Source organism: Nuphar pumila, chromosome 6, assembly GCF_984573655.1.
Source record: "Nuphar pumila chromosome 6, dmNupPumi1.hap1.1, whole genome shotgun sequence".
NCBI lineage: Eukaryota > Viridiplantae > Streptophyta > Magnoliopsida > Nymphaeales > Nymphaeaceae > Nuphar > Nuphar pumila.
The window spans coordinates 116,762,754-116,790,675 of NC_143254.1; the positions used below are offsets into that span (position 1 = coordinate 116,762,754).

General features: G+C 37.7%; 1 protein-coding gene across 1 annotated transcript; it reads right to left on the reverse strand.

Annotated features, from left to right (window-relative positions):
• Window positions 1-399: 399 nt before the first annotated feature.
• Window positions 400-12,056, reverse strand: LOC149835849 (rhodanese-like domain-containing protein 14, chloroplastic). The gene is made up of 6 exons (XM_090008785.1): window positions 11,805-12,056; window positions 11,642-11,688; window positions 8,701-8,793; window positions 8,080-8,218; window positions 7,849-7,951; window positions 400-734 (listed from the first exon to the last, which is right to left on the reverse strand). Exons 1-6 carry the CDS (start codon window positions 11,980-11,982, stop codon window positions 620-622), a joined length of 675 nt encoding a protein of 224 aa, XP_089864911.1. The 5' UTR covers window positions 11,983-12,056; the 3' UTR covers window positions 400-619.
• Between the last annotated feature and the right edge of the window lie 15,866 nt (window positions 12,057-27,922).

The window sequence follows — 27,922 nt, forward strand, 5'->3', positions numbered from 1 at the left end:
GAAAAAAAAAGTGCAGATGGTTGGGGGAGAGGGTACTTGAAAGTAGATAAGAATTGCAAATGGCATCCTGGTTTGGGAAATTTACTGCTATATATATTCTTCAAGTACTCCCATGTATGAACCAAACTTAAACAGAGCATAGTGCTCCTTTGCAATGTGGAGGACACTGAAGTTTACAGTTAAATGGGGAGACATAAAATAGCAACATAACAGTAGGAAGTTTTGTTTGTTTCATTTTTCTATATTCTACAAATTGTTATCATATACAACTGTGGAAACAAATCTAAAACTTGCTAAGGTCAGCTTCCACACACACACACATGAAAGGCCACAGTTTAACTGAAACTGAGGCACTTCCAAGTATCACAAAATCATCTTGACAGACTTATGTCCAAAAACTGAGGAGAAAAGAGCAAAATGCTGCAATTAAGTTATTGACAGAACCCATAATGTCAGAATCAATGTTCAGCTCTAATAACTCAACCAAATTCAGATATGATATACAGCCTCAAGAAGCTTCTCTTTACAAAATGAAAGTGGTACAAGATACTCTTGCCACATTTGGTGGACAGAGCAGCAGTGCCTCTAGTGAGATATATCGGCACTGTATCCACACAGTTTATTCTTCTGAAACTTCCGGTAAACCTTCCTTAAACCAAGTATAGAGGCCACCATCTAGGTGAAAGACATTCTCATAACCATTCAGAGTCAACAAGTAAGCTGCTATAAGAGACCTGCATGAAGATAAAAGAAAACAAAAAATTGCAATAAAATTCATCTTTCGGGAATCTGTTAAAAATACCAAAGTTAATATGCAACAAAGTCTTGGAATCAGACTGTCTGATCATAAAGAAGGATAGGTACCAGAGACTTGTAGAAGTGAGTTATTACTCGCTTGGTAAAAACGGAAACTCTGCCTATGAGGGAAGATAATTGTTACTTGGTCACCACCAAGCTCAAAGACTGCAAAAACCACTTTACAACCAATTTCTATCTAGTAAAACCCAATGCCTATTTCACTTAACAAACCCCTTTGTATCACTGCTGTTGACATCAATCAATGATGATTGTTCACTTGGTAGTAGTGTTTTCAGTGGGACAAATCCAGCTCTTGTTGAACCCAATCAATGGCTGGTCCGATCTGCTTGATGGATATAGAGATCCAAATATAAATATATATATATATATGATCCATTTAAAGAAACAATATTCCAGATTCAAAGAGTCAGATATGAGGAGGTTGGATAGACATAATAATGCATTTCGATTTGGAGAAGATTAATAAATCATAATCATGTTTAGCCCCTGAAACTTGTACGAGATGACTGAATACCTGGGACCTAGTTAAAGCTGTCATATCTACAACCATCCAATGAGACATGAATACAAATGTGTAGGATCAATCAGATTTGATATCAACCCAATTAATGTGTATGAAGCTAAGAACTAGATATGTCTATACTTGTAACCAATATGTTTATAGCTCTACACACGGTAACCGCTATCAATTTAATGCCATGTCTCCATGAAAATGCAATTTTTATATGCAGACTCTACATAAAATCAGCGTCATTAATGTTAAGGTAGTTGGCAAGGAAAAATCAAATAAGCATCATTGCACTAGATCACACAAGAGAATGCATTTTCTGATGGTGTTCTACATGAGTTATGGGTGTCTACTTAAGTAATTTGCTCTTGCTGGGTTTGATCGAGGAATTCCTTCTGCAAGCATGCTCACAGGGCATGATTGGAGAGATTAAACACTGTATGTTCTAGGAGAGTTACTTCCGATACCAGACTATGTTGAGACTTAACGATGGTTTGTATCTGAATCCAAATTTGGATCCGTGATATGTACAGTCATTTGTTATTCTTTTATTATTTGCTCTTGTTTCTATTATGCCCTTCATTTGTCTTTCTATTGTATTTCATTCATGAGGGAAGAATTGTAACTTATCAAGTAATATGTTATAAAGGCTAAAGATAAGGACACGATTCCCATCTTTGGGACGTGTGAAGTTGCAGCCCTATTTCTCTCATGTCGTCCTCCTTCATTGCACGAGTTCTCTGATTGAAAAGATATTGGTACCAAAAGTTAACATGGTATCAAAGAGAATTGATTGAAGATCGCCTCATTCACGTAAGCCCAAAGATCCTGATTCATCCCTCCTTGTCTTCTTTGTTCTTTCTTGATATCTTTTCTTCGGAGATCCTTCTACTCGTCTGTCATAAGCCTTCATCTTCTTCTTTCTTGCCTTGTTGGGCTATTCTAAAGAAGACTTTGTTCTCTGTGTATTCTTCCTTGGCTGCAAGTTATTTAACAAGTTTTCTTTAGTCTATATTTCTTTTCTATTTCTTTCATCTACTTTATTCTCCTTTTATTCAGTCTGATCATCTTCTTGGGTGACAGGATTTTCAAGCTACCTTTCTCGTTTTCTCATCTTTTGGCACGATACACATAGATAGGGGATAAAAGGTGATTGATAAGGCATATTTTTCGTAAGGGTCGTTCCTTTAGGCTTTGCCTGCTTCTGTTGCTGCAGTATCTGATCTAAAAAAATGCAGATTTTGATCTTTTTTAGTTTGACAGTTACTTTTGATTTTAGCCTTGTGTTACCGTGCCACATAGCTTATTTCATTGATAATCAGTTTCTCTCTGTGAATCCGTGTCCGTGAATCTGTTTCTTCCCATGGTTCACTTATTCTTTACATTTCATTTCACGAATGTATCCAAACAGTTATCCTTCTTTGTCTTTCATTTTCCTCCCTCAACTGGTTTCTTAAAAATTGAATCACCCGAATTTTCTCACTTTGAAAAGGCAAATCACAACCTTCATAAGGGCACAGGATCTTATTGGGCACTTAGACGGAGTATCCTGTACATGAAAATAAAGATGATAAAGGGGCCATTATTTCTATCATGCATACCAAGGATCAAGAGTATGTATCCTAGATGAAAAAGGATCAATAGCCTCTCCCATGAAGTGCTTGTAGGCATTCAAGATGACTGCACAACTTTGGATCCGTGGAACAAACTAGTCCAAACTTACTCGCAAATTTCAGAGGTCGGAACCATGTATCTGAAGAAAGAGTTTCATAATTCAAAGGGTAGATGTGCATTCTAGATTATATGAATAAGATGAAATCCATTACTCATCAGTTACCAATGGTGGGATGCACTGTTGATGATATAGAGAAGGTTCAACAAGCGCTCGCTGGTCTCAGTTTTGAATACTATGTCATTTCTATAACTTTACAATATCTTCCCAAGTTGCTTAGCTTAGATGAGTTGAGAGCCAAGTTACTACATTATGTGATGCCCATAGGTGGAAATGGAGAGTCATCTCATGACACTCAGGAGGTGCTAGTCACTAATGCAGACCATGGAAGAGGAAGAAGATTGTCTCAAGGTGGTAGAGGACATGGCAGAGTGAACAGTTAGGGAGGTGGAGGTATTTTACCTACTCTAAATATTCCTTTCGAATACTCAAGGTCAGCGGCTTATTTTCACTTGTTTCATTTGCAAGAAGTCTAGCCACAATAAGGGCAACTGTTGGTTCAAAGATGACCCTGATTACAATCTAGAAGTTGCACAACATAAGAACCAGACTCTGAAGAAAAATCAGCAAATTGGATCTAGCTCTCAAGGTTCACATCACGTTGATATAGCTGTCAACCAAGAGAAATGACAAAAGAAAGCATAACACGAATTGTTCTCATTCTGACAACAGGACTGAAAGTTTCATCAAAGTCAAGGCCATGTTCCTGAGTATATCCTTTGGCAACTAGTTTTGTCTTATACCTCTCAATGCTGCCATGTGCCTTATACTTAATTTTATAGAACCATTTACATCCAACAATATTATTATCTATGGGTCTATCTATGACTTCCCAAACGCCACATTCATTCAAGGCATTTATCTCTTCATTCATAGCTTCAATTGACAAACTATTTTTACAAGCCTTCGCAAAATTATATGATTCATTTTCTTGATGAACAACCATAAACAATCTAAAGTCAATAGAAAAGGCATCATAACTTACCCACTTGTCTGGCGGATGACGCGGTCTAGCAGATCTCCTTAATTGAATATGTTGTCCACCACTATCTTTTATGTCATGCACATCATCTAATGTTCTTTCTTGAATTTTATCATCTCCATCAGCTCTTTGGTTGGGTTGTGACTCTAGTTGCACCTTAAAATGTCTCTTATATACCAAAGGAAATTGCTGAAATTGAACCGGACCAAGAGTACTTTGCTTCATGTTGAATTCATGATCCTTATTAGAATTATAGCTAGGCTGCATATTATGTGTTGTCAGCTGAGTCTCTCCAGAAGGTCGTCTTCTTATCGCACATGACTTGGAGAAGTTCCCTCATGTGATTGGGAATTGTTGGACGTTGTTTGAACTGCTAAGGTCCAAAACCTTACACCTCTACCAAAGGAATTGGCTCTACCATGTCCTTTGCTACTTTCACCATGACCAGGCCCAAAATATGAGTTAGTAAACAAAACCTCCTTAGATGTGGGATCCATATTCGTCTTTTCTGAAGAGGTGCCAAGATCAAACATAGCCTCGTGTTCTAGTAACATGGAACACAACTGATTGAAGGGAGATTGTGGCCTCTATCATGAGTATATAGTGATAAACATATTGAATTTTGACCCCAAACCTCTAAGAGTTTGCATGCATATATCTTCATCATCAATAGGAGCACATGTCACTGCAAGCTTATCAATGACAAATTTTATCTTGCTCAGATAATCTATCACACTAGAATCACCTCTGGATATCCTTCTAAATTCTCCTTTCAGACGATAAATTTTAGGTGTAGAGATTTGCTCAAACCAATGATGCAAAATTTGCCAAAGATCGCAAGCATTAATGCCTGTGGGAATATGAAGCAAGACTTTTCGAGACAAAGTAATTGTAATATAAGCTACGAATGCTTGGTCATTTTTAGACCATATAGAAAAATCCAGATTTTGCACAAGTTTTTTTCATCTGCTTGCTATCCTTTGATTCAGATTGTAATATGAATTCCGCAGGAACAGGTAGGGTCCCATCGAGATGCCCAATCAAACCATGGTTGTTGATAAAGGGAATGATATGTTTTTTACAAGTAACAAAGTTGGAGGAGTCTCAAGAAGAAAGAATTAATGGGAGAACTGGAACTTAAGGTAGTCATAACAAAGGACACAAGGAGAGAAACAATACCAACACTTTTTTTTCTGGTTAGTAACAGTAACTCCAGACCAAGAGAGTGTTGCAGACAATATTCACACCCTTCCTTTTTTTTCTTAGTAAAGATATGTGTAAGCTTTCAAGAAAGAGAGAAAGAAAGAAGCAAGTTCAAGAAGCAAGAAAAGAAACTATTGAAAGGATTTGTTTGACCTTTCTTTCCTTTTTTTTTTGTTTTTTTAATGACCTCTTTTTTTTAGAAACAATATTAGTAAAACTTGATTCAGATCTGGATTCTTTTTGGAGGGTGTGATTCTGAAATAAGATCTTGAATAAAGAAAGAAAGAAACAAGAGAAGAAGATCAAGATTGATAAAGGAAGATCAAATCTTTCAGCAACTTCTGATTGATGGAGACTTATTCTCGCCCTGCTCTAATACCGTGTTAGATTTTAACAAAGTTGCAGCCCTCACGTCACAAGGAAAAGAAGAGAGAGAAAGATGAGAAATCACTAGGGGATATCCCTCTATATTCTTGCTTAAGGAGATGTCCCTAGGTGTGTATTTATATAAAAGTACAAAAGTTGTGTTGCATCAAGACTGTTTTACAAGACTTTGAGTTGGACTAAATCTTAGCCATATGACCAAAATACCATCAGCTAGATTCCTATTACAATTAGGACTCCTATTATGACTTGAACACATTATAACATGTCACCCTATCCTTTACAAGGGGTGAGAAGAGGTGAGTCAGGTGACGAGAAGAAAAGAAGAAGACGAAGAGAGGGCAGAAGAAGAAGGGGCGAGCCCAGAGAGACAGAGAGGCATACCTGGATCACAGGCTTCTTCGTCTTCTTTGGAGAGAGAGACAGTAAAAAGTAATAAATGGGGGAGATTTAGGGTTAAAACCAAGTTAAAAGGATCTTACAGTATCTAAAATGAAATGTTGGAGATGGATAATTGTACAAGAAAATAGCACAGAATGAGGATGTGTTGATGGTTATGGCCTTTTTCGATGTTGAATGGGCAGGAAACCTAGACGAAAGAAAAACAATATCTGGATATTGTGTGTTTATAGGAAAAAAATTAGATTCGTGGAATAGGAGAAAATAGAAAACAGTAGTGTGATCTAGCACGGAGGTGAAAGTATCATTGTATGACAGCTGCTACATGAGAAGTGACATGAATTAGACATCTTCTGGCTGAGTTGGGTGAAAAAAATTCAACATCTATCTTATTTTGTGACAATCAAAGTGCCATCAAAATTTTATTGAATCCAGTTCAGCATGGAAGAACAACACATTGAGAAAGACCATCATTTCATCAGAAGCAAGATCCGTTGGGACAAAAAATCAAATTGTTAATTTTTCACAAAAAGGCTCACCAAACAAAGAGTCTGGTTTTTAAAGGGCAAATTATCCATGGTTGTGACCATGTACACTTGAGGGAGGCTATTGAGATGTAACAATGGTTCTGAATCCAAATTCAGACCCATGATATGTACAGTCATTTGTTATTATTCCTATTGTGTCCTTAATTTTTCTTTCTATTGTATTTCACTCAAGAGGGTAGATTTGTAACTTATCATGCAATATGTTAAAGTCTATAGAGAAGCACACGATTCCCATCTTTGGGACGTGTGAAGTTGCAACCCTCCTCACTTGTCATCCTCCTTCATTGCATGAGTTCTCTGCTTGAAAACATACCAGTACCAAAAGTTATCAGACTATTTGTCGGACTTTCTCATACTGGTATAGTCATACTCAGAGTTACCGAAAGCGCCTAGGTAAAAGGGAAAGCGCGCTTCCTCGAAGCGCGAAACGTCGTGCTTCTGAAGCGTGCGGGGAAGCGCCACTTTTAAATGGGAAGCGCTTCCCTTTTATGGGAAGCACGCTTCCCCAATTTTTTTAATTTTTTTTGTATTTTTTATTTTTATTTTTTTTCGCTTCCTAGGTCGCTTCCGAGACGATTCCCGACTCGCTCCTAGTGGTCCCACGCTTCCCGCTTCCTAAAATTTTGAAAGTGCCTCGCTTCCCGCTCCCGCTTCCTCAACTGACAACCATGATCATACTGCTTCAATATGTGGATGACAAGATAAATGTCGCAAAAGAACCAAGCAAATGAAACACAAAAATATTGAGAAGATAGAGAAAAAAGGTGTGAAAGAAGACACCAGATTGATGTGGTTTGGCCTTTTGCTTACATCCACGGGCGAAGGAGGAGCAAGAAATCCACTAGAAAAATACAGAAATGCACTATGTAGCAAGAACTCTCTCAAAGAAATCCTAAATCTCCAATACACCTGAAACACTCCCTTAGCCTCTCTAAAGAAATGAAAAAACTAATTGCGTAAAAGGGAAATTTGTAAAGGGAAGAATGAGGGTGTTAGTCTCTCGCGTGTGTATACCTAGGATTTGAAGAAAATAAATGAATAAATTCATCACTTGTTTGATTTACTATGCATAGTTAAGTGATAGCTATAGTTAAGTTGATGGAAACTAATAAAGGCACTTAAAATTTAAGGTACTCATGAAACCTTAGGCCTTTATTTCAAATTTTGAAATGCCAGGCTGTTTAGGTGCCACTTCGTCGTATTATCCATGTCTGTATATAAATTACCTAAAAAAAATATTAAAATTATTACAAAAGAAAAGAAAAGAAAATACCTTGACTGCTGTCCTTCAGGAAGATTTTGGGAGGGCCTCATAGTTCCTCCAGATGAGCATGCCACTATTATTTTTGCACTTTTCTCAAATTTTGATTCCACATCTGCCAGTGGACATAAATCTAAGTAATGCTGATAGAACTAATAATTGCTTGGAACTAGGAATGTAGTTGCACTAAAAAATTGCAGTTTATATGCTTCAGATTTAAATCGTGGAAAAACAAGGTATTACCTTTCATGAATTCCGGATTTTCTTCTGTGCCAGAAAATATCCCAAAGAAAGCAAATGCAGCACGTCTGGCAATATCCCATGCGGTCCACTCTTTTATAAGCCTGTAAATTTGGACATTGATTGCCCCTGGAGGGTGGGCCTATGCATAATATATCAGGCAGGATTAAGTCAGATTCACTGATCAGAGGTTATTAATAGTTACACACCATGTATAATGCAAGTTCAAAACTGATCCATAGCATATTATGGAATTTGAAATGAGGAAGCATTCAAATAAATAAAATAGAAGGAAGAAAAAGGTAAATTCATGAACTGATAACCAGATGAGCTAATTTACAATCAAGATAATTCTGTAATAACAGAAAATTATATTAACTGTAACCAAATCATGATTTCCTTTCACAAATGTTTGCCAACTGTAATAGGAGTTATGTTGAACAACTAAACAACAATATAAGGGGCTATCAGAAGATGAAGCATGGAAGAAAGAAACGGTGTATACTAGCAACTACATGGAGGCATCATCTACAGTATAAGGCATATGAGTTTTCATTCGGCAGTCAGTTTACTGTTGAGACACAACACTGGAAGTAAAAGTTTCCAGAGGGCGAGAAAAATAACCTCTTTAAACTCTGCCTCTGGTCGTACATCAAGAATCACAAAACTATTTTCCTGCTGGAGGCGCAAGGCCTCTTTTACATCAACACTTCTCACCTACAATAAAGAGCAAGCTTGATGATTAGCAACACATGCACTTGTTCATGGCTGTGGGTGAAACGACGAGTATCAATGATATGCATGTTCATTGGTGCATTTTTGTGTGGCTGACTCCATTATGGTACTGAAACACATTGTTTTATCATGGTATACTTCTGGTCTGTCTAGAGCCAATTGATAGAAGCCAAAACTAATCCCTTAGACAAGTTTGGCATGACCTATTTGCTTTCTCTGTGCATTGAGGTTTCAATCAAGCATGAAAGCTCAGACTACTTTTCAGCATGATAATTGAAGTGTAATATGGCCCAGTTACTAGGTTGCCTACTTCGGCAGCGAAGCACACAACCTGGCGCTCCAACTGCATCTTAACCCTTTTAGTTCAAATGATCCTGTCCTAGCATGCTGGATTACTTGGGCCTTGGAGGTGGACAACCAGCTACTAGTGAACCCAGTAACTATGATATGGATATTGACTTTTTTACCATCTCCAAGAATGAACCTCGAAACTTATTGGCTACATCTTGCAAGTCTGCTAGAAGCCTGGAATAGTAATAGACCAGAACATATCCCAAGGGTTATATCTAGTTTAGTGCTTGGATTTATGCTGACAAGGCTGGTACTATTATGTCAACTCACAGTTAATTGATTTTACACATGCATACACCACCAAAGCATGCAAATATGACACATGTGGCATAAATTATCCAATGAATTTACAAGTATCAGCTAGCAACTTGCTTTCCCACCTGAAAGAACTGGGATCTACTTGTGTTTTCAGATTAAGTGAATTACATGATGTAGTAGACATAACTCCAAGGATAATAAAATTGTAGTAATAGAAGTTCACGAATTCAAGAGAAGAGATCTGTACACTTGATCCTACACCAATGTTGAGACCATATAACATGCTTTACATCACAAAACATTTCATAAATGACAGTCTGGTCATCATTATAGACAAAAAATAGCATCTTAAAAGGCTAGTATCTTCCCTACTCCAACTAGCCATAAGGTAGTAGCTGTTCCTGTGAAGAAGCAGACGTAAGAAACACTTCTTGTAGCAAAATATGCAGAAAATTTTACGTAACATGCCAAGACTAAAATTGTAAATGTGTCACCAGTCGCATAGAATATAGTTTTCAGTTTCAAGTTAAAGATATTTTGGCATCATATCATTTAGTCATGTGCATTAAGTATTCTGTTTCTCTGTTACAACATTAGAATTTGAGGGCATATTCTTACTATAACATGACCATCTTACTTACAATCAAGATGATGAAAAGCCAAAAATAATGCAGCTACTGAAGATAAAATTGAAGATAATAACGGTCACACTTGAAGGTTATCCATTTTTCTTCTTCTTAATCTTCTTTAACATGGAATATCTCAACATGCATCATAACAGATGAGCTCTCACGATAGGTATCATTCTTTATGGAAAAAAGAATGATAAGGATCATGAATAGATGTATGTATGCTCAAACCATACATCACTGAATGAAGATATATTTAGCTCCCAAGCCAAGTACAGTTTCTCCACAGTTCAGTTGCCAATCGAAAGATCAAAGCTGAAACTTCCAGGCTTATTCTCATTATGGTAAACTTGTAATAACTAGAAATTGATCATTTCTTCTGATCATACACTTCAGATCCACAAATTTTTATTCCCCTAGATGTGTTAAATGTTCTAATTCCTTTAACTCAAACAGCCTATATTGATTTTCCCAAACTCAAATTACTTGAACCTTCTTCTCGTGTCTGCTTTATTTGAATTTTCCTAAATAAACCATAAAACAGAAATATGTTTCATAAAAAAACTAGTTTAGATGACTGCGCCTTTATGGAAAATATACTTTTATGCTCTGATATTGTATGAATTTTGGTAATATTCGCTTCTTAGAAAACTCTATGAAAGGGAATCAGCAAGAGGGTTAAGCTTTAGACAGGCTATGTATGGCCATACATCATAACTATTTAATAACAGCGTCTCACAATCATCATCCAAATGATCTCATACCCAGTAATTCTACAGAGTTTCGAAAAGCAAACTACGTGCAAACTGACTCAACCTAATGAACCAAACAACAATTTCAAGTAAACAACCAAACATCCAACTGTGAAGAAAGACTATCTCAACTTCCAACACACTATTCAATTAAACAAGCATCACGTTCTAAACAGTAACAATCACTAAGTAATAACCAATATGCCCTTTTGCAGTGGTAGTTATCTATGAAAATATTTTCCCATTGTCATCTAGCCAGTAAACCAATATTTTGCACTTCTTCATCACTAGCCATGCTCACTGAAATTGATCACTGAGTATTCACTATCATTCTCCAGTTCATATTATTTCACTACCAAAGACAAAGGTTTTGACTTCTTCAATCCCCAACCAAAAAGGCACAAATTGAAAGAAATGGTTGGCACCATCCAGATCAAATAGCAAAAGTACATACATGTATAGCCAATTTATGCAAGCGAATTAAGTGGGTAACAACTAGCTTCCTAGGCACTTAAGGTTAATCTCCTGCCTGTTTATTCCGAGAGAGAATATGTGTACATAAACTTTCTTATGAAACATCTATTGATGTAAGTCAGCAGGTTACACTTCAAATACATACACTCCAGAGTCCACACCACCAAGTTCACAATTTGTCCATCATATACCCCAAAAGAAAGAAGTGAAAAATGAATCACAGAAAAGCGAAGGGACTACTATAGGAAAGTATAATAACAATAATAAAACACGCACATGATAGCAAGATCATCAAAATCCTGCAAACTAACAAAGCAGTCCGAATTTCTAGAGCAATTAAGTCAACATGGACATGAAAAAGCATACCCTTTTCTTCAAAAGAAACTCACGCTTAATCTTCCAATCCTCTTCAGCTAAAATGAAGCAAAAAGCCACAGTCACTCACCAATATTGGAAAAACACACATATACTTAAAGAAAAGAGACCACTAACCAAAAAAATAACAAAAAGCGAAAAAATAACAAAAAACCTGGAGTTTTTGCAGGTTTTGTTGCTGCATTCTTTACTGTCAATGATCTTGAAGCTTCAGTTCTCTTCAAGAGAATCACTGAAGTTTTGCAACAATGAAATCTGTGGCTGGGATTGGCAAAATGGGTATTGGAGCATGGAGCAAACGAGTGAGTTGAGATTGGGATAACACCACTCATTGCTCTGTGTTACCCAAGTAAATAAAGCAACTATATCAGGCTAAACCAACTAACCAAGGACTCTCTATGAGCAATTTAGCATGTATCCAGGAAGTACATAAACAAGCACCACCATAATGGGGGCCCCATTGATACTGGATTCGGCTGAGGTGGAATCGAAGTTTGTGGTTGAGAGTTGGAGTAAGGTTTCCTCTGGATTTTATCATCATGTCCACTATTGCCAGAGAGCTCCAACCCAAGTCCCCACCCCCATTAAATATCTTCCTTTGCATTTCCAGATAATCCAAGTAATGGGTGGGCCCGGTTTCAACAAAGCAGGAAAGAATGGGGGTGAAATGAAATTATGGGTGTCAACGGGTCGGACCATTACCGAATACGGGTGTGTCCAGACCCGGATCCAATTCTTCAGTATTGTACCCGGTCTACGTCCGACTGGACCTACCAAAGGCAACACCATACCCACATCTTATAAGGATAAAGATCCTTGTTATACATCGTAATTGAATTATTTAAGAGTCTTTCTATAAAACCAAGCATCTAAATCACATCTGTACGGTGAATTTTTAGAAAAAACATAAAATAAAAAACAATGAAAATCTCAGTGCAACCCAATTTACATATTTTGCTGGTTTACATATTCCAGCATTTTTTCAAAAAAATGTGAAAATTAGCTAGCCAATATTTTCAGATAGAATCAGTAGAAATTATTTTTTAGTTTTAGTTTTTAAAGCCATCTTTAATTTTTCTTTTGTAAAGTAACTAAAATTTGGTTTTTTATTTTCAATTTATTTTTGCCATTTTTTTTTCTAAAATACAAAAAAAACAAAAAATTGTAATTAATCATGTGAATTCAGCCACCAATATTTACCAAAAAAAACTTTATCACTAATGAATATATGATTCTAATATCCTATCCAACCCAATTTTTTACAATACTGGGGATCTAAGACTGTCTTTCACATGATAAGAGTTTGTATAGACATGAGCTATTAAAGGCTAATTTCATGGCCGCCCATATTAAAGTGTTCAATGCTTCTTCTACCAAAGGTGAGGTTGAGACAAAGATGGACCAAGTAAGACGCCTCAACTAATAAGCATTAAAGAAATATAAGTATATAGTTGTTCAAACCTCAACATTCTAAATGTGTGACTTTAAGATTGGAGGATTCCATTGACTCACTACAGGAGCACCATCTTACCCCAAATATTTGAGACTCCCTTCTGAGTCTCACCCTCTCTAACGAGGCTGGCATCAACAAACCAAACATATAGGACGACTTGTTATCTGGATAAAGCAATCATGATCTAAGCTGAGTATGAGGAATGGGTCAAATAACAGAGAGCATTGTTTACCACTAAAGCAAGAACATATTCAGAGGAATGCAGGAGGAAAACAAAAGAATTTCTCTTGAGCCAGATGATCCGTGGTTGAAGTGAAAGCTTCGTAAACCCAAGGATGATCTTGACTACTTACAGACTTGGGGATGTTGTTTGCAACATGCTCTGGGTAAATCCAAAGAAAGAGCTTCAAAGACCAATGATAACTATTGAATGGCGAGGAACCAACCAAAACCCTTTGATTCAGAATGAGCTGACTTTGGATTTTTGGATCTTTTTTAGGTTAATATAGATATGATCCACATTCTCCATAAGAGATTTCAGAGAATCCTCAGAAAGACAAAATCCACCACCACTCCATCTGAACCCTCCAATAGGGTGTATCACAACCCCATGGTGATCGAGGGACCTCTTATCTTGAGAAACTTAGGAGAAAACATGGTTATAGAGTTAGGTTCAGAAACCTTAGAATTAGATGCTTTGTGTTTTTGGCATGCCTGCTCTATTCAAAGTACATGTGGGAGAATGAGATTAAAACATATCAAATAGATGAAAACTCAACCAAGTGATTTGGGTCATCTAAGTTCTTGATTCAATGAAAGGAACATGTTATTAGATTAATCAAATAAGCATTAAAATGATATGAAGATAGATAGTATCTTCAAGTCAAAACATGTAATTAACTGTTGAGATTCATGTCTTTTAATGAATTCTATAGGCTTTGAATGACTAGAGTGGTTCAAACAGATTTTCATTTCTAATAGACTCAGCTATATAAGTGAAACAGTGTAGGCCGCCTTCTATGAGATTTAGGTTGTCTCTAGAACACTCATGAAATGAAATTTCACATAAGACCCTAACATATGCATCATTTTTATATGTACATGATACATATGATTACCATAAAAGATTATGTGTGTGAATGGACATAGGATGTCTATTGCAGGGGCTAACTTCAAAGCCAAAGTCAAAGCCATTTAGTCTCTAAGATGGTTTAAAACTCATACACATTAAGTAAAGGTTCAATCAACCCCAAAGGTGCCTTAATTCATGCATATGGGCGAGCAGTTTCTAAATTCTTTTCATAATTTTAACCCATGTGAGGGATTATTGTTATCTGGCAATAACTTTTTTATTCACCTTTTTTAAACCTTGCTTTGTCTTGTTTTGCCTAAGTTATGGGAAATGATTTTTGGAAGAAAACTCTTCTAAATTGAAAAAGGCTTAGTTATATATTAACCATTTTTTAAAAGTTCAAAAGATTTATATAACCTGGAGTTGCCTTTAGGGTAATGAGCTCTCGGGGCTTGTCAATTTAAACTTTGAACTTTGACTTTGATTTTGGCTTTGGCCCGGCCTGGCTTGACTCAGTTTAGTTTGGTCTGATCACAGTCTTTGTTTTTTATTTTGACCATTACCTATTATTATTTTTATTGTTTGAACTTATAAATGGGTATTTAACATGATTAATGTCTTTTTATTTCTCAACAGGTGCGTCTTTTGGTTTCCAATATTTGGGTACTTTGATCGTCTGATGGAAAGTTTTTAAATCTCGTTTTTAAGTGTGCCTTATTCCAACGAGTGTCCCAACGTCATGCGTAATAAAGAGCCATGCCCTAATCATATGGGTGTTTATGGAGGGGGTGCCTAATGCGTCTGGTCGTGCTTGGTCTCAAGCACCTTTTGGTTTTCTACCTTATGTTATTCTCTCTCGGATCTCTTTCTTCTTTCTCTTTTTTCTCTCGGCGATGGTCGTCTTACCTAGTGTAGAAGGAAGTCGGCATAACATGAGTAAGTTGCATGCTTGATTATATCCACCTGGTTTTGTACTAATGGGGTCGACTGTTGCTTTTAAGATAGCGCTTCACTGTCTATGCCACCGGACTGCATCCGAATTTCTACAGGCCTTTTAAGAACAATTTTTCTAACATGAGAGAGAGAGTGAGAGTGAGAGAAAGCCGAAAGAAATTCAACATTACCACTCATGAAGATCGACAAAATGTTGAACCCATGAACTGAATAAGAGCAAAGTCAAAACAAATAAAGAAAGCAGAAGAGAAAAAGAACATCAGACAGATAAAACGGGTTCACGCCGGAGCCGCTTGCCCAGATTGCGGCAAAAGAGAGGTAGCGCAGGAGGGAGCGGAAGATCACTAAGATGCATACGCAAGATCACATGAACATCTACCAAGATTTTATGCACCGGGTTTTGAATGTTAACCGGAATTTGACGAAAATAAGCATCGTTTTGTGCCATCCAAACAACCACCAAGAAGTAAGCAACCACGTTCGCCAGATGAACCTCCACCTCGTGCTGCGCCTATTACAAACCGGGCCCAAGATTAGATATTCGAGTGCAAAAGACTCCTCATTTTGTTACATGCTTGGGTACAACATCAATTTGAAGAAGGTGACTGATTGAATGTAATACTGTGTAGAGATTGTAAAAATTTCTCACTGCCATCTAACACTATCATTTTGTTAAAAAATAAATTACAAGTGTCCAATGAAACTTAAAATTTCGTTGTGGGTTATAGGACAAAAATGTCAATTTAGAAAGGTTACAATGAGAAAATTTTATGGCCTACGCTACCCTTGTTTATCCTTTTAAATAATTTGCCCACTAGCGCTCGGATCGTGTACCAGGAGTGAGTTGACCCTTTTCATTTTAGATGCTTTTGAGCCCCTTGTATTTCTTCCCCAAACTCACTTTGTGTGGCTCAATATATAAGGTGTTTATTTCCTCTTAGAAAATGGAAAAGAAATTGTGAACCAACAGTATACACGTGAGCCATCCTACACCCATTTGACGCCTAGCCACATCCCCAAACATAACAAATTTAAGGTTTGAGTTGCTTTGGCCTATATCTAGCTTTGACATTCTTGGTATAATGAAGCCAGATCTGATGAGGACCCTGAACTGAAGTGCCAACCATGGATTCAAGTCCCATCAAAAACCCAATTCCACCTGGGTCTAAAACCCAACTCCTATACCCCCAACATGATGCAATGTTTATCATCCATCAAAATTTACAACGTGGGCTCAGCTTGTCTGGCAGGGGCAGTTAGTTACCTTGTGTTTGGGACGTTGCAAGTTCGAACCCCAAATGATATGATTATATAACTGGTAGGGGTCTGCCTAACCCCAGCTTTCTCTGTCTAAAAAAAAAAAAATTTACAGTTTCATGATAAAGAAGAGAAACTGAGAGATGTCACATTGATATCAATGGTCATGTTTCGGTGTTTGGGGTGTAATAACTCGATAGTTTTTTTATCGACTTCAACTTTGCGGCAAGGAACGTAATCCTGGTATTAAACTCTGCATGTCCTTCAACTTGAAGAGCCAGGACCCCAGGTGTCGTCGCATGGCACACACACATTGAAGTGTGCCACTGCACCTGATGCCCTCCAGACAGTCTGTCAGTTGGAGGGCCCCAAAGCAGATGGAGGGCAGCCAAGTGTGCAGAGGCACACTCAAAAGTGTGCCATGTGATGACACCTGATCCCGACTCCAACTTGAAGCCTTAAGCAAACTCACGTAGCCATCAAAGTTTACATGGACTTTGCTGAATTTGAATCTAGATGAACTTTGGATCATGTAGTACACAACCCGAGTTTTGCCCACATAGGTCCAATTAGATCTAGACCATGACCAAACTCCAACCTGAAGTTGACGCATATACTGTGTACAAGTTCTGTTAGCTTGCGACTACTTACTCAAATTTAAATTCTTTCTAAAAAAAAAATAATTCTTTCAAAAAGAAAGAAAGAAAAGAACCAAGTGAGATAAAGCTTAAACAAAGAATTGGGCCGTGTTTTCTTTGGACAAGAAAGGGTCGAAAAGGACCCACATGTCCTTTTCATTTTACTTTATTGTGTTTTTTGAAATAACACTTTTTGACTTTTTACGCAATTCCTGATTTTGCAAAGTTCGTAATTCTCCACCGTTTGAGGACAAAAGAATTAGTAGAATTACACAAAAACAGGAAGGTAGGAATTTAGAATGGTTTATAATGACAAAAATTCATCAGACATCATAAAACGGTGCAGGTTTTAGAAATTTTCATCATAAAAATTATGCGTCTAGTTAAAAAAACAAAAAACTCTTTGCCGTATTTATTTTTTGCTAATAGGACTCTTCTGCCCTCCTCTAAGACCTCACCAATAATGTGAGAACAAAAGTTTAAGGAATTCACAATATGCAGATGAGCCGCCGCCCCAGAGGGGATTGTGGTTAGGGCAGGTGTCCGGAATGTCCAGAGGCTGGTGAACATCACCAGTTCAATCGCCCCTGAGATCAAACACCCGACAGGTATGTAGCAGCACTGTGGGGGCTGGTCCACTTTTCTTATGGTTTTTTTTTTTAAAGGCAAGCTGGGTGAGGAAATAGAATAAAAGATAAGATTCGAAATGAGGAGATAGGTAAGAAGGTAGGCATTGCATCCATTGAAAATAAGATGAAAGAAAATCGTGGTGGTTTGGACATATTCGGCAAAGGCCTAATGATGCTCCGATTAGAAGAATGGACAAAGGGAAAATATATTAGTCAAAAGAGGTCGAGGTAAGCCTAAGAAGACTTGGGTGGAGATGATAAGAAAGGATATGAAGGCTTTGAACCTCATCGAGGACATGGCATTGGATAGAAATGATTGGAGGAGAAGGATTCATGTGGAGGACTCAGAATGATTTTCTTTTTTGGTTCATATCGCCGACCCCAATTGTTTTGGGATGAAGGCGTAGTAGTTGTTGTTGTTATAAGCTGGGTGAGGCAGACCCTCACCAGTTATTCAACGTAATACTCGGATTTGAGCTTGCAATGTCCTACCACAAGGAGACGTACACTGACAACTCCTACCAATCACCCGGAGGCCCCTCCCCCCCCCCCCCCCCCCCAAAAAAAAAAAAAGCGTTGGTCACTTTCCTGAAGTTTGCCCTACATAGAATAGAATGAGCCGAATTAAGGCTTGATTTTGATGGGTTCCTCATCATTAAAATAAATAAATAAATAGATAAGCAATCATTTTTCTTAAAACACTAGTAAGTAGAGTAGGGGTGGCAATTTCTGACACGACCCGCCAACCCGCCTCTTAGGCGGGTTCGGGTTGGGCTTAAGCCAACCCGTTTAATAAACGGGTCGACCCGCGTAACCCGTTTATTAAACAGGTCGGGTTCGGGTTGGGGGTATGCCAACCTGGCTGACCCGTTTAATAAACGGGTTAGGCGGGTGGGTCAACCCGCCAACCCGACCCATCAACCCGACCCGCCAACCTGCCTACCTGCCAACCCGATCCGTCAACCCGCGAACCTGAAAACCCGTTTAGCCGACCCAACCCATTTATTAAATGGGTTGGCGGGTCGTGTCGGGTTACCCGTTTATTAAACGGGTCGGGCTCGTGTTTGCCACAGCCGACCCGTTTAATAAACGGGTCGGGTTCGGGTTGAGGTATGCTTACACGCCAACCCGCCAACCCGACCCGATTGCCACCCCTAAAGTAGAGGTGTCAACCCGACCATACCCAGACCAAACCCTATAGGGTCTGGGTATGGTGACAAATAAGAAGACCCAATTAAGACCTGGCTCGAGACCCGAAGGTCCGATTATTATATGGATCCATGTATAGTTTGTAAAATTTTATACCGGACCTGGGGCCAACCCGAATTCAGATTAAGACTCGTGAATTTTTCAATGTAAAAATGATAAAAAAAAATTTATTTTACCGGGTATGGTCCGGGTCTGAATCATGTAGTTCTTATCTGGTCTGGGTATGGTTTCTCTTATAGTAGACCCGATTATACTTGAGTTTGGACCCGATACCATACCCAAAAATCTGGTTCAAATCTGGTTTCACATGGGTCCAAACCAAACCTGGCCCGTTGACACCCCTACTACTAAGTACATATTTTTTTTTGAAAGGCAAGCTGGGGTTAGGCAAACTCCTACCAGTTATACACGATGGTACCATTGGGATTCGAACTTGCAATGTCCCAATGCAAGGTGACGTGCAGTAGTTGCTCCTACCAGACAAACGAAGCCCCCCGTTGGTTACATATTTAATTTTTAAGTAAATAGCAATGTACCTCAAAGTGGTTCATTGTAGTGGGATGGGGCCTAGGCGGTCTAGGTTCAAATCCCATGGGTGTCACCTAGGGGTATCAACGGGTCTGGTTTACACGGACGAGACCCATATCAAACCCTATAGGGTCCGGGTATGGTGACAAATATGAAGACCCAATTAAGACCGGGGTCCGAACCCGAAGGTTTGATTAATACATGGACCCGGGTATAGTTTGTGAAATTTTATACCGGACCCAAGTCTGACCCGAGTTTCAATTAAGACCAGTCTGCTTCATGTATTTTGTATCATGTCCAGGTATGGTTTCTTTTATAATAGATCCGATTAGACCCGGGTCCAAACCTGATACCATACCCCAAAATCTGGTCCAAGTCTGGTTTCACCTGGGTCTGAACCAAACCCGACCCGTTGACACTCCTAGCGTCACCCCTTGTGCAAGCCCAAACCTGGCTACTTCTTGGAGCAAGGAGGTAAGGCCACTGAGTTTTGGCAGGATAGGATAGTGATCGTAAGTACGGCAAGCAGGGCTAGCGTGGCTAGGTCTCTGATCCTGGGGTGGTTTTCTGTGTAAATATAAAAAAAAAAAGTGAACAGCAATGTTATTTTATGTGCTTTTAACAACGCTTGCATCATTCACAGGTTTACATGACATACTCAGACAAGCTAAACTTGTTGTTTTCTCCAACTTGGTTTAGCTTATATGGTGTCCAATGAGACTCATCCAAGTGAAAATCTAATATCTGAAGCAGACTTGTTGCTTTCAAGATATTGACGTTTTATCATGTATTGCCCCCCCCCCCCCCCCCCCCCCAAAAAAAAAAATTTATCATAGTCTAATGATCCTACACTAAAATTACAGGAGATCAGTTATGTGAAAATAAGCCCTACTTTAATTTTTTTGAATAGTGGGCTATGTTAGGGTTGGTAATCTTCACATTTAATTATTTGCTGAATTTAAGTGGAATTATATGTATGGTGCACTTAAATCAGTGTCCAATGAGTTGATTTAGAATGATTAGTAGTTATGCTAAGATTGGAAGCTCTCTACCAATGTCCAATTAGAAGTACTTTCATACAATGTTGACAAAATCGGTTTCTGAACCAAATCAATTTTCAAAAAGATTCCAATTCAAGTTCGAATCTGATCGGGTTGAATCGATGCGATTAAAAAAAAAATAATTCAAAAAAAAAATCATAAAGGTCCTATTCAACCCCGATTCTGCCGGTTCAGGTTGAATCATCCAATTTTTTAGTAGGGCCCTATTCGACCCAGAAACAAATTGATTTGGGATCAGTTTGATTGGATTCTGATAATATTGCTTTTGTACACTTGTAGAAATAAGGAAGAAAATAAAAAACTGCATATACTGTATGAGCTTAGAAAAGTACAAACACTATTTAATTAGGCCAGCCTAAAATATGTTAATAGATTAAGTATTTGAAATGTGTAATAAAGAATATGGATGTATAATCTGTTTTGTAAAGTAGATGCTCGAACTGACTCTTAACCAATCAACAAAGTCCTAGCTTGAAAACACAGCCAAATAATTCAATCAAATTTCCAAACCTTGGAATTAAATTGGGAGAACTTTCAGTGGGAGCAGTGTTGTTAAAAGCACCTCAAGGGGCAAAAGGCGCACTTTGCCTTGAGGCGAGGCCCTCTGTGCCAGCCTAAGGTTTAGTAATAATAATAATAAGAAGAAGAATAAGAATAATAATAATAAGCATTTTTATTTATTTATAATTTTAGATATTTTTTATAGTTTTTCTTAAGTTTTCAAAAAAAAAATTGAGGCTTATGCTTTACTCCTCGAGGCTTACACCTCGCCTCAGTTTTTAGTGGAGCGCCTCGCTTCGCCTCAACGCTTTTCACAACATTGAGTGGGAGGAAGGTCCTCTTGGACATGATTCGGCCACTTTGCGTTAAAATTGAGTTTATAATCATGTATTTTATTGGCAAACATAAAATTAATTAAAAAAATTTAAAAACTTAAGCAAAATATGCAGAAACATAAAAAAAAATACTTCCCCAAACCTTCTGCTGATGATTTTGAACATACAGCATTAATTTCAACATGTTTGTATATTTTGTGGGGTTGGCAAAATAGGATACTTTGTTGGGGGAGACAAATTAATATCATGATATTTGGCAAAAAGATGGCCGTCTTGGTAGCTCCCTTTGAGAAGAATAACTTTGATAACCTATCCTTCGTTCGATAGAGCTAACCAACCTTCCCTTTGATATGAAAGTTTTCCAGCCCACTCGGCAGAGCCAAGAAAGCAAGCCTTTGAATCTCAATCCCACCCGAGGCATTTGATCAAATAGCTGAACTAGAGCTAGGAACGAAGGAAGAGAAAACTGATCCCAACCCGAGAGAGCTAAGAATTCGAATTGGCTGGATTTGATTCCTCAACCTAGCTAGGTTGCTATGGGAGCGTTTGCAACGTTGGACGCGGGCCACCTGAACATCCATGTTCGGGGTGCCAGAGTTGGGCCCGAAGGGGTCCACATCCCTAATTTTTGGGACAAAATGGTCAGGTGATGCATTTTTCAAATGTGGGACGACCCACCACTAGGAACGCTTTGTCCCATGCATGTTTCAAGTGCCCTTTACTGGTAGGAGTGCAAACGGGTCAGGTTTGGCACGGATCTTGCTAGATTTAAATTTAAATCCAAAATTTAAAAAGTAGATCCAAATCTGGATCTAGATCAAAAACAAATCTAAGGAAGTAAGGTTGAACCCAAATCCAAAATACATGTGGTAATACTGGATCCGGGAAAAAACATAACATAAACAAGTTATTTACATGTAAAAAAGGCAAGCTGGTCGGATTTTGATTCAGATAAACTCTATATATTCAATTAAAAATGCTGATCCAAATCTGAAAGTAATCCGATTGAACAGATCTGAATCCGATCAGAATGCACATTCATATTTTACTTAAAAGATTCATATCCAGAAATATCATATCGGACTCAGATTGGATATCTAGCCATATCCGATCCGTTTGAAGCCCTACTTATTGGTCATAGCTTTTCCATGATATCCAATTGTTTGAGTCCAACACAGAGTCCTTTTGAATCAGAGTGCATCCCCACTCTCTTGTTTCAACTCTTTGAGACTCACTAAACAAAGCATTGCCAGATTTGACAGTGCCATGCATTACCAGATTCTTGTAGGCAACGTGCTGGATGTATATTATTGGAGGCAAGCTTTTAAAAGCAGCAAGCAATACTACATTATTAGATTCAACCACAAGACTTAGATCCATATGGGGGCTGTCAATGGATCCGGTTTGTGCCGAACGCCCAACCTGGGCTGAACCCAAATATCCTATCTGCTTAAAATGATACTGGATTTAAAACCCTTTGCCACTCATGGAGTGTCCACTCCTGGTATAATTAGTAGCTGGCACGTTAGAGACAGAGAGAGAGAGTTATGAGTGCACCCACCATGTTGCATGAATTAACAATATGATTGAGTTTAGAGTAATTTACACGTAAATGCCCAATATAAGGCAAATGTGTGTTAAGCTACCTCAGTTTTTAAATATTTCGGTTGGCGGCACATGTTATATTAACTTCTAAAGTCACTTATTTGCCCTTAACTGTAGCAATAAAAATATTATTTTACCGGATATGGTTTATGTAATTCTTATAGGATGCGGGTATGGTTTTTCTTATGAAACTCAGGTCTGAACCCGGTACCATGATCTCAAATGAGGTTTGGATCTGATTCCACCTAAGTCTAAACCAAACCCGTTGACACCCCTTACCTTGGGCAGGAGACTCGAAGAGTTTTAGCAAGTGGTGGCACGTTGATGGAGCTCTGCTTTGGCTTAGCCAAAAAAAAAAAGAAAAAGGTTACAAGAAAAAGTGAAAAAAAAGTAATTTAGATGATTATCTGATTTCTTTTAATAAAATATAGGCATTTATCTTAAATATTTTAAAACAGAGGCGATTAAACGAAAATTCGTCATATAGTTAACTTACGACACATGAACGTATGGAAGAGAGAATAATAATGTCTTGAATTAAGTTTGCCATCACGTGAACAGGTACAACTTACGTATTTGACATTCAGGCCTAGAGGGCCCCACATAACCAAAATAGGGTTGAGACCACACCGTACAATCACGGGTGACTTGATGGCATAATAATGGGCTTTGTTGCTGTAAAGAATTTTGCACGTGCTATCAAAGGGAATGGAGTAATCATGATGAACCCACTTGCCAATAACAACAAAAATATAACAGGAAATGACCGGTGCAAAGGGTTGCAAACGGATCGGATCTCGGATCCCAAAATATATTCCGAAGTCAGATCGGTTGGAATCCGGAACAGCCAAATTTGTCGGATCGGTTCGAATTGGGAACAGCCAAATTTGCAACCCTATTGCAAGCCATCCTATTCTTCTATTCAAAAGGTTTGGGGCAGATCTGTAACTTTTCATATGATCATTTTCTTGCCGCTTTAAGAAGGTACCAAAGAGAAGCTATTTTTCGAGAAGCCCAAGAAGAAAGTGTTGAACATAACCAATTTGAGTTCGACTCATTGGGTAACCTGATTTGGGTCATGTAATAGAAAGTTAGTGGGTAAAAGTTACCTAAATGTGGGTGCTTTTCCCCATTATATAAAAGAGGTAGGCTGTAATGAAAATGATGAGAGATTCATAGCATGTGAGCCTACCCCCATATACCACATTAAGTTTACGTGGTACAAGGTTCTGCTCACCGTCGACTTTAGGTTTGGGCTCAGTGTAGGCGTTGATCGGCTGAGAAGAACGTCGAATACCTCGCACATGCCATGGCGTCTTCAAATACGCTTATGTGTTTGATTTTACAGAAAATATCAACAGAAAGTACCTCGGCAGGAGGAGGGATGTGATCCCATTTTCATAAGAAAACTGTTTTCTGTATTTATTATGTGAAATCCTATGACATATTTGTCATAATGTTTTACCCCCTCTAACAAAAATGCCTTATTTCCCATGAAGAGGGCTCTTTCCATAAGAAAGGGAATGAAACAAATGCCTTCTAAAGGAAAATCATGGTGTAGCCATTTGGAGTACTCTTCAACAAACGCATCCCGAACCACCTTAGTTTCCATTAGATATTTCAAGGATCATCTGCAATGGAATAACCTATGTCACTAATATACAGGACTCGAGAGTGCGGATCAAGTTAGGAGTATCCCTAACAGTAATCTGCCAAGGGTCCTTTTTTTGTCGTAATTGATGCTTTAGATGAACGGACATATATAGCATGGAAAGTGAACAATTGAAAATAATGTTAAAAGAATATGAAAACATTTTATATGGATGCCCTGATGGATTACCTTACTATCAAGAGCACCCTTAACCTAATCCACTCACACATACATGCATGCATACTTATGATTTTCAACTAAATAGTATGGTTTCATAAGCAAACTAGTGTTTTCTATTTCTTTTTCTTCTTTTGAGGAATATGAAAACATTTTATTGTTTATTTTTGTTTGTTTATGGAATAAACAATAGAATGGTAATGCATTACACAAGGTTGTATTGGCTACACCAGGCCTGCACCTCCGATTTCCAATAAATACTATGATATAATAGACAAAAGAAGATATGTAAATTGCCATATGACATACTGATTGTTATACATAACAAACCAACCATGTTGAATGCATCCACAGGGTCAGATTGACTAGGTAAAAGCTTGCACCAATGATTTCGTATGATAATATATATAATGTGAGATGTGGTTAGGTCACGATGATGTGTAAATGAGTGTTTTTTCTTTCTCTATTTTTTTATTTGTTTTCATTAAACTAGTCTTTCCCATCTGATCTACGCGGTTTGGTTTAGTAAGACTTAGCTTTTGGATCGTCAGATTACTCTCTCTCTCTCTCTCTCTCTCTCTCTCTCTCTCTCTCTCTCTCTCTCTCTCTCTCTCTCTCTCTCTCTCCCTCACACACACACACACATATATCTATCTATCTATAAATATGGCCAATTTATGACTTAAAATATGATAAAATTCAGCTAATTGTATTTTTTTCTTAATGATTTTACCCTTTTTGTTGCTTCAAAAATCAGGGGGCATATAAGTTGTTAACTAGGAAAATCAGGCCCCATGTAAGTTGCCTGAAAAATTGACTGTCATGATTTTGACCAAACAAAAAGCAAAACTACCAAGAAGACATCAAATTGGTTGTGTTTGTTATATTTTATATTTCGCGGTCAGTTATAGTATTATGTAAAAAAATAGTGTTATCTACGTCATTGTATATATTTTTAAATATTTTTCTTAAATCTGACTATACAGATGTGATCTAAAGGAACTTGCACTTGATTCATCCGATTGCAACGCATAAGTAGAATCCTTTAAGCCTTGAAAATCAATGACTTAAAAATTTTGTCAATATTAAAAAATCCAAACTATTTTTTATGGTTCTATACCATGACACCCAGGGGCGTAGCAAAAAAAAAATTGGTGTGATAGTCTGGGGTTCGGGGGCAGCACCCCCGATTTTTTTTTTTGAGATAAAAAAATGGCTACAATTATTAATAAAAATTGTAGTGGCCGTAGAAACGGGCCGGATCCAGCATGGGCAGGTGCCCGCCCTCGCCAGGTGCTGGAACCAACCCGGAAATCAGGGCTGGGCTAGAACTGGGCTTTTAATTTTATTTTATTTTAACTGGGCCGCCCCATGGAAAACATTCTTCTTTGGGTTGATCTAGCCATGCATGTGTGCATATCATGGTTTATTTATTACATAGGAGGCCTTTTCATGTATAATAAAATGCAAGATTTGATTTTTAAGACTGAACAATCAAGGGTTCACAATTCATGAAGAAAAAGATGGTTTAAAAATTATATAAAACCTTTTACACATGAAAATAGTAAATTCAATAGTTCTAGATCAAACCTCACTGGCGCAAAAAAAATAGTTAAGATCTAGTTTTGCCTTTGGAAATTAGATCTTTATAATCCAAGTGTCTACCACCATAAGTTATGGCACAATAGAAGTCTCTTTAAAAAAAATATTATAACATATATATATATATATATATATATATATATATATATATACATGAAAACCTACGACATGGGCACGTTGCTAAATGAAACATACTATTGAATTTTTGGTGTTTTTTTTTTAATTCTGATCCATGTATTAGGATGAATGATTTACTAAAAATTGACACTTGGATCATGCATTTTGGATAAGAAATGGTATTTAGAGCTTCAATATTTTATGAAAATTATAGGCCGTTGATTTTTGAAACCTTATAAAAACCTATCTATGCATCTGAATCAAATGATCTAAGAAGTGTTTCCTATAAAAACAAGCATATAGATCACATCTGTATGGTCAAAATTTTGAAAAATACCAAAAATCCACTAGCATATTTCATTTTGCACCGTGCCCCATTTTGTAGGTTTTCATTTTCCTATACATATATATATATATATATATATATATATATATATATATATATACATATATATATATATATAGAGAGAGAAACATGTTCCTCTCAGTTAATAGTTCAATCCTTTCCCACACTAAAAAATTATACCTAGCATTGTTTTTTATTTTGCAGATTCAACATATGGATGTGATCTCCATGGTAAAAAAAATCCATGAACCAACTCTTGGATAAAATCTTTTCCACGTGTAAATAGGATTTTATAAGGATCTAAAAAACAATACCTCTGTTTTGGAAGACTGTGTTTCATATGTTACGCCTTCCCACTCTTAGCGTTGCCGCTATTAGGTGGGTGGTCATCTGAGGAACGCGCAAGGTTATCCAGGAGAGGGTCGAAGATTAGTGGTTCAGGAGTCGACCTGGTTTCAAAGGGTTCCTGCTCCGGGCCCAGTCTTTGTTCGATTGGGGCGGGCAGCATTGGGATTAGTGGAGGCCTAGGGAGTCATGCCTGCTGCGTGAGGGAGGCTCGGGCTAGCCCTCCGGCCGTGTTCTTCTCTTGTTCTTAAAGACCTCACTAATCAGTTTGAGAAAGAAATGAACCATTTCAATAACGCCCTAAAGCTTGCAAGTGCTTTGAGGATTTTAGAATTTTGATATTTAAATCTATATAAAATCCTACTTGCATGTCAAAAAAAAGTTTGATCCAAGAGCCGTTTAGGCTTTTGACTGTGAAATTTGCATCTTTAAGATTAGATTTGTTGAAAACGCTTTCATTTAAGAGTTTTGAAGGTGACAAATGACAATGAAAGGATTGATCATTTAGTGGGAGGACCATCTCCTTTCTCATATTTTTCTCACTTAGTCCAAAGAAAAAACCCTCCCATCACCAACAGCAGATTGGCTGGCCTCGAGGTGAGCGTGCGCGAGCCATTGATTTAGTTTTATTTGGGGATGTGGAACCCCTCGCCGAAGCCAGGGAAAACCCCGGTCTGCCTAATACCAGCTTGACTTTCGGAAAAAAAAAATGTTTCACCCAAATATTGAAAATTACAAGGAAAAAATAAAAATGTTTCACCCAAACATTGAAAATTACAAGGACGAAACCTG

Bases quoted from the DNA above. Each gene is read 5' to 3' on its own strand.
- LOC149835849 (XM_090008785.1), bottom strand. From the start codon at position 11,982: ATGAGTGGTGTTATCCCAATCTCAACTCACTCGTTTGCTCCATGCTCC. The intron at 7,952-8,079 runs GTAATACCTTGT...GTCCACTGGCAG, and splicing joins AAATCCGGAATTCATGAAAG to ATGTGGAATCAAAATTTGAG. The intron at 735-7,848 runs GTATTTTCTTTT...ATCTTCATGCAG, and splicing joins CCTGAAGGACAGCAGTCAAG to GTCTCTTATAGCAGCTTACT.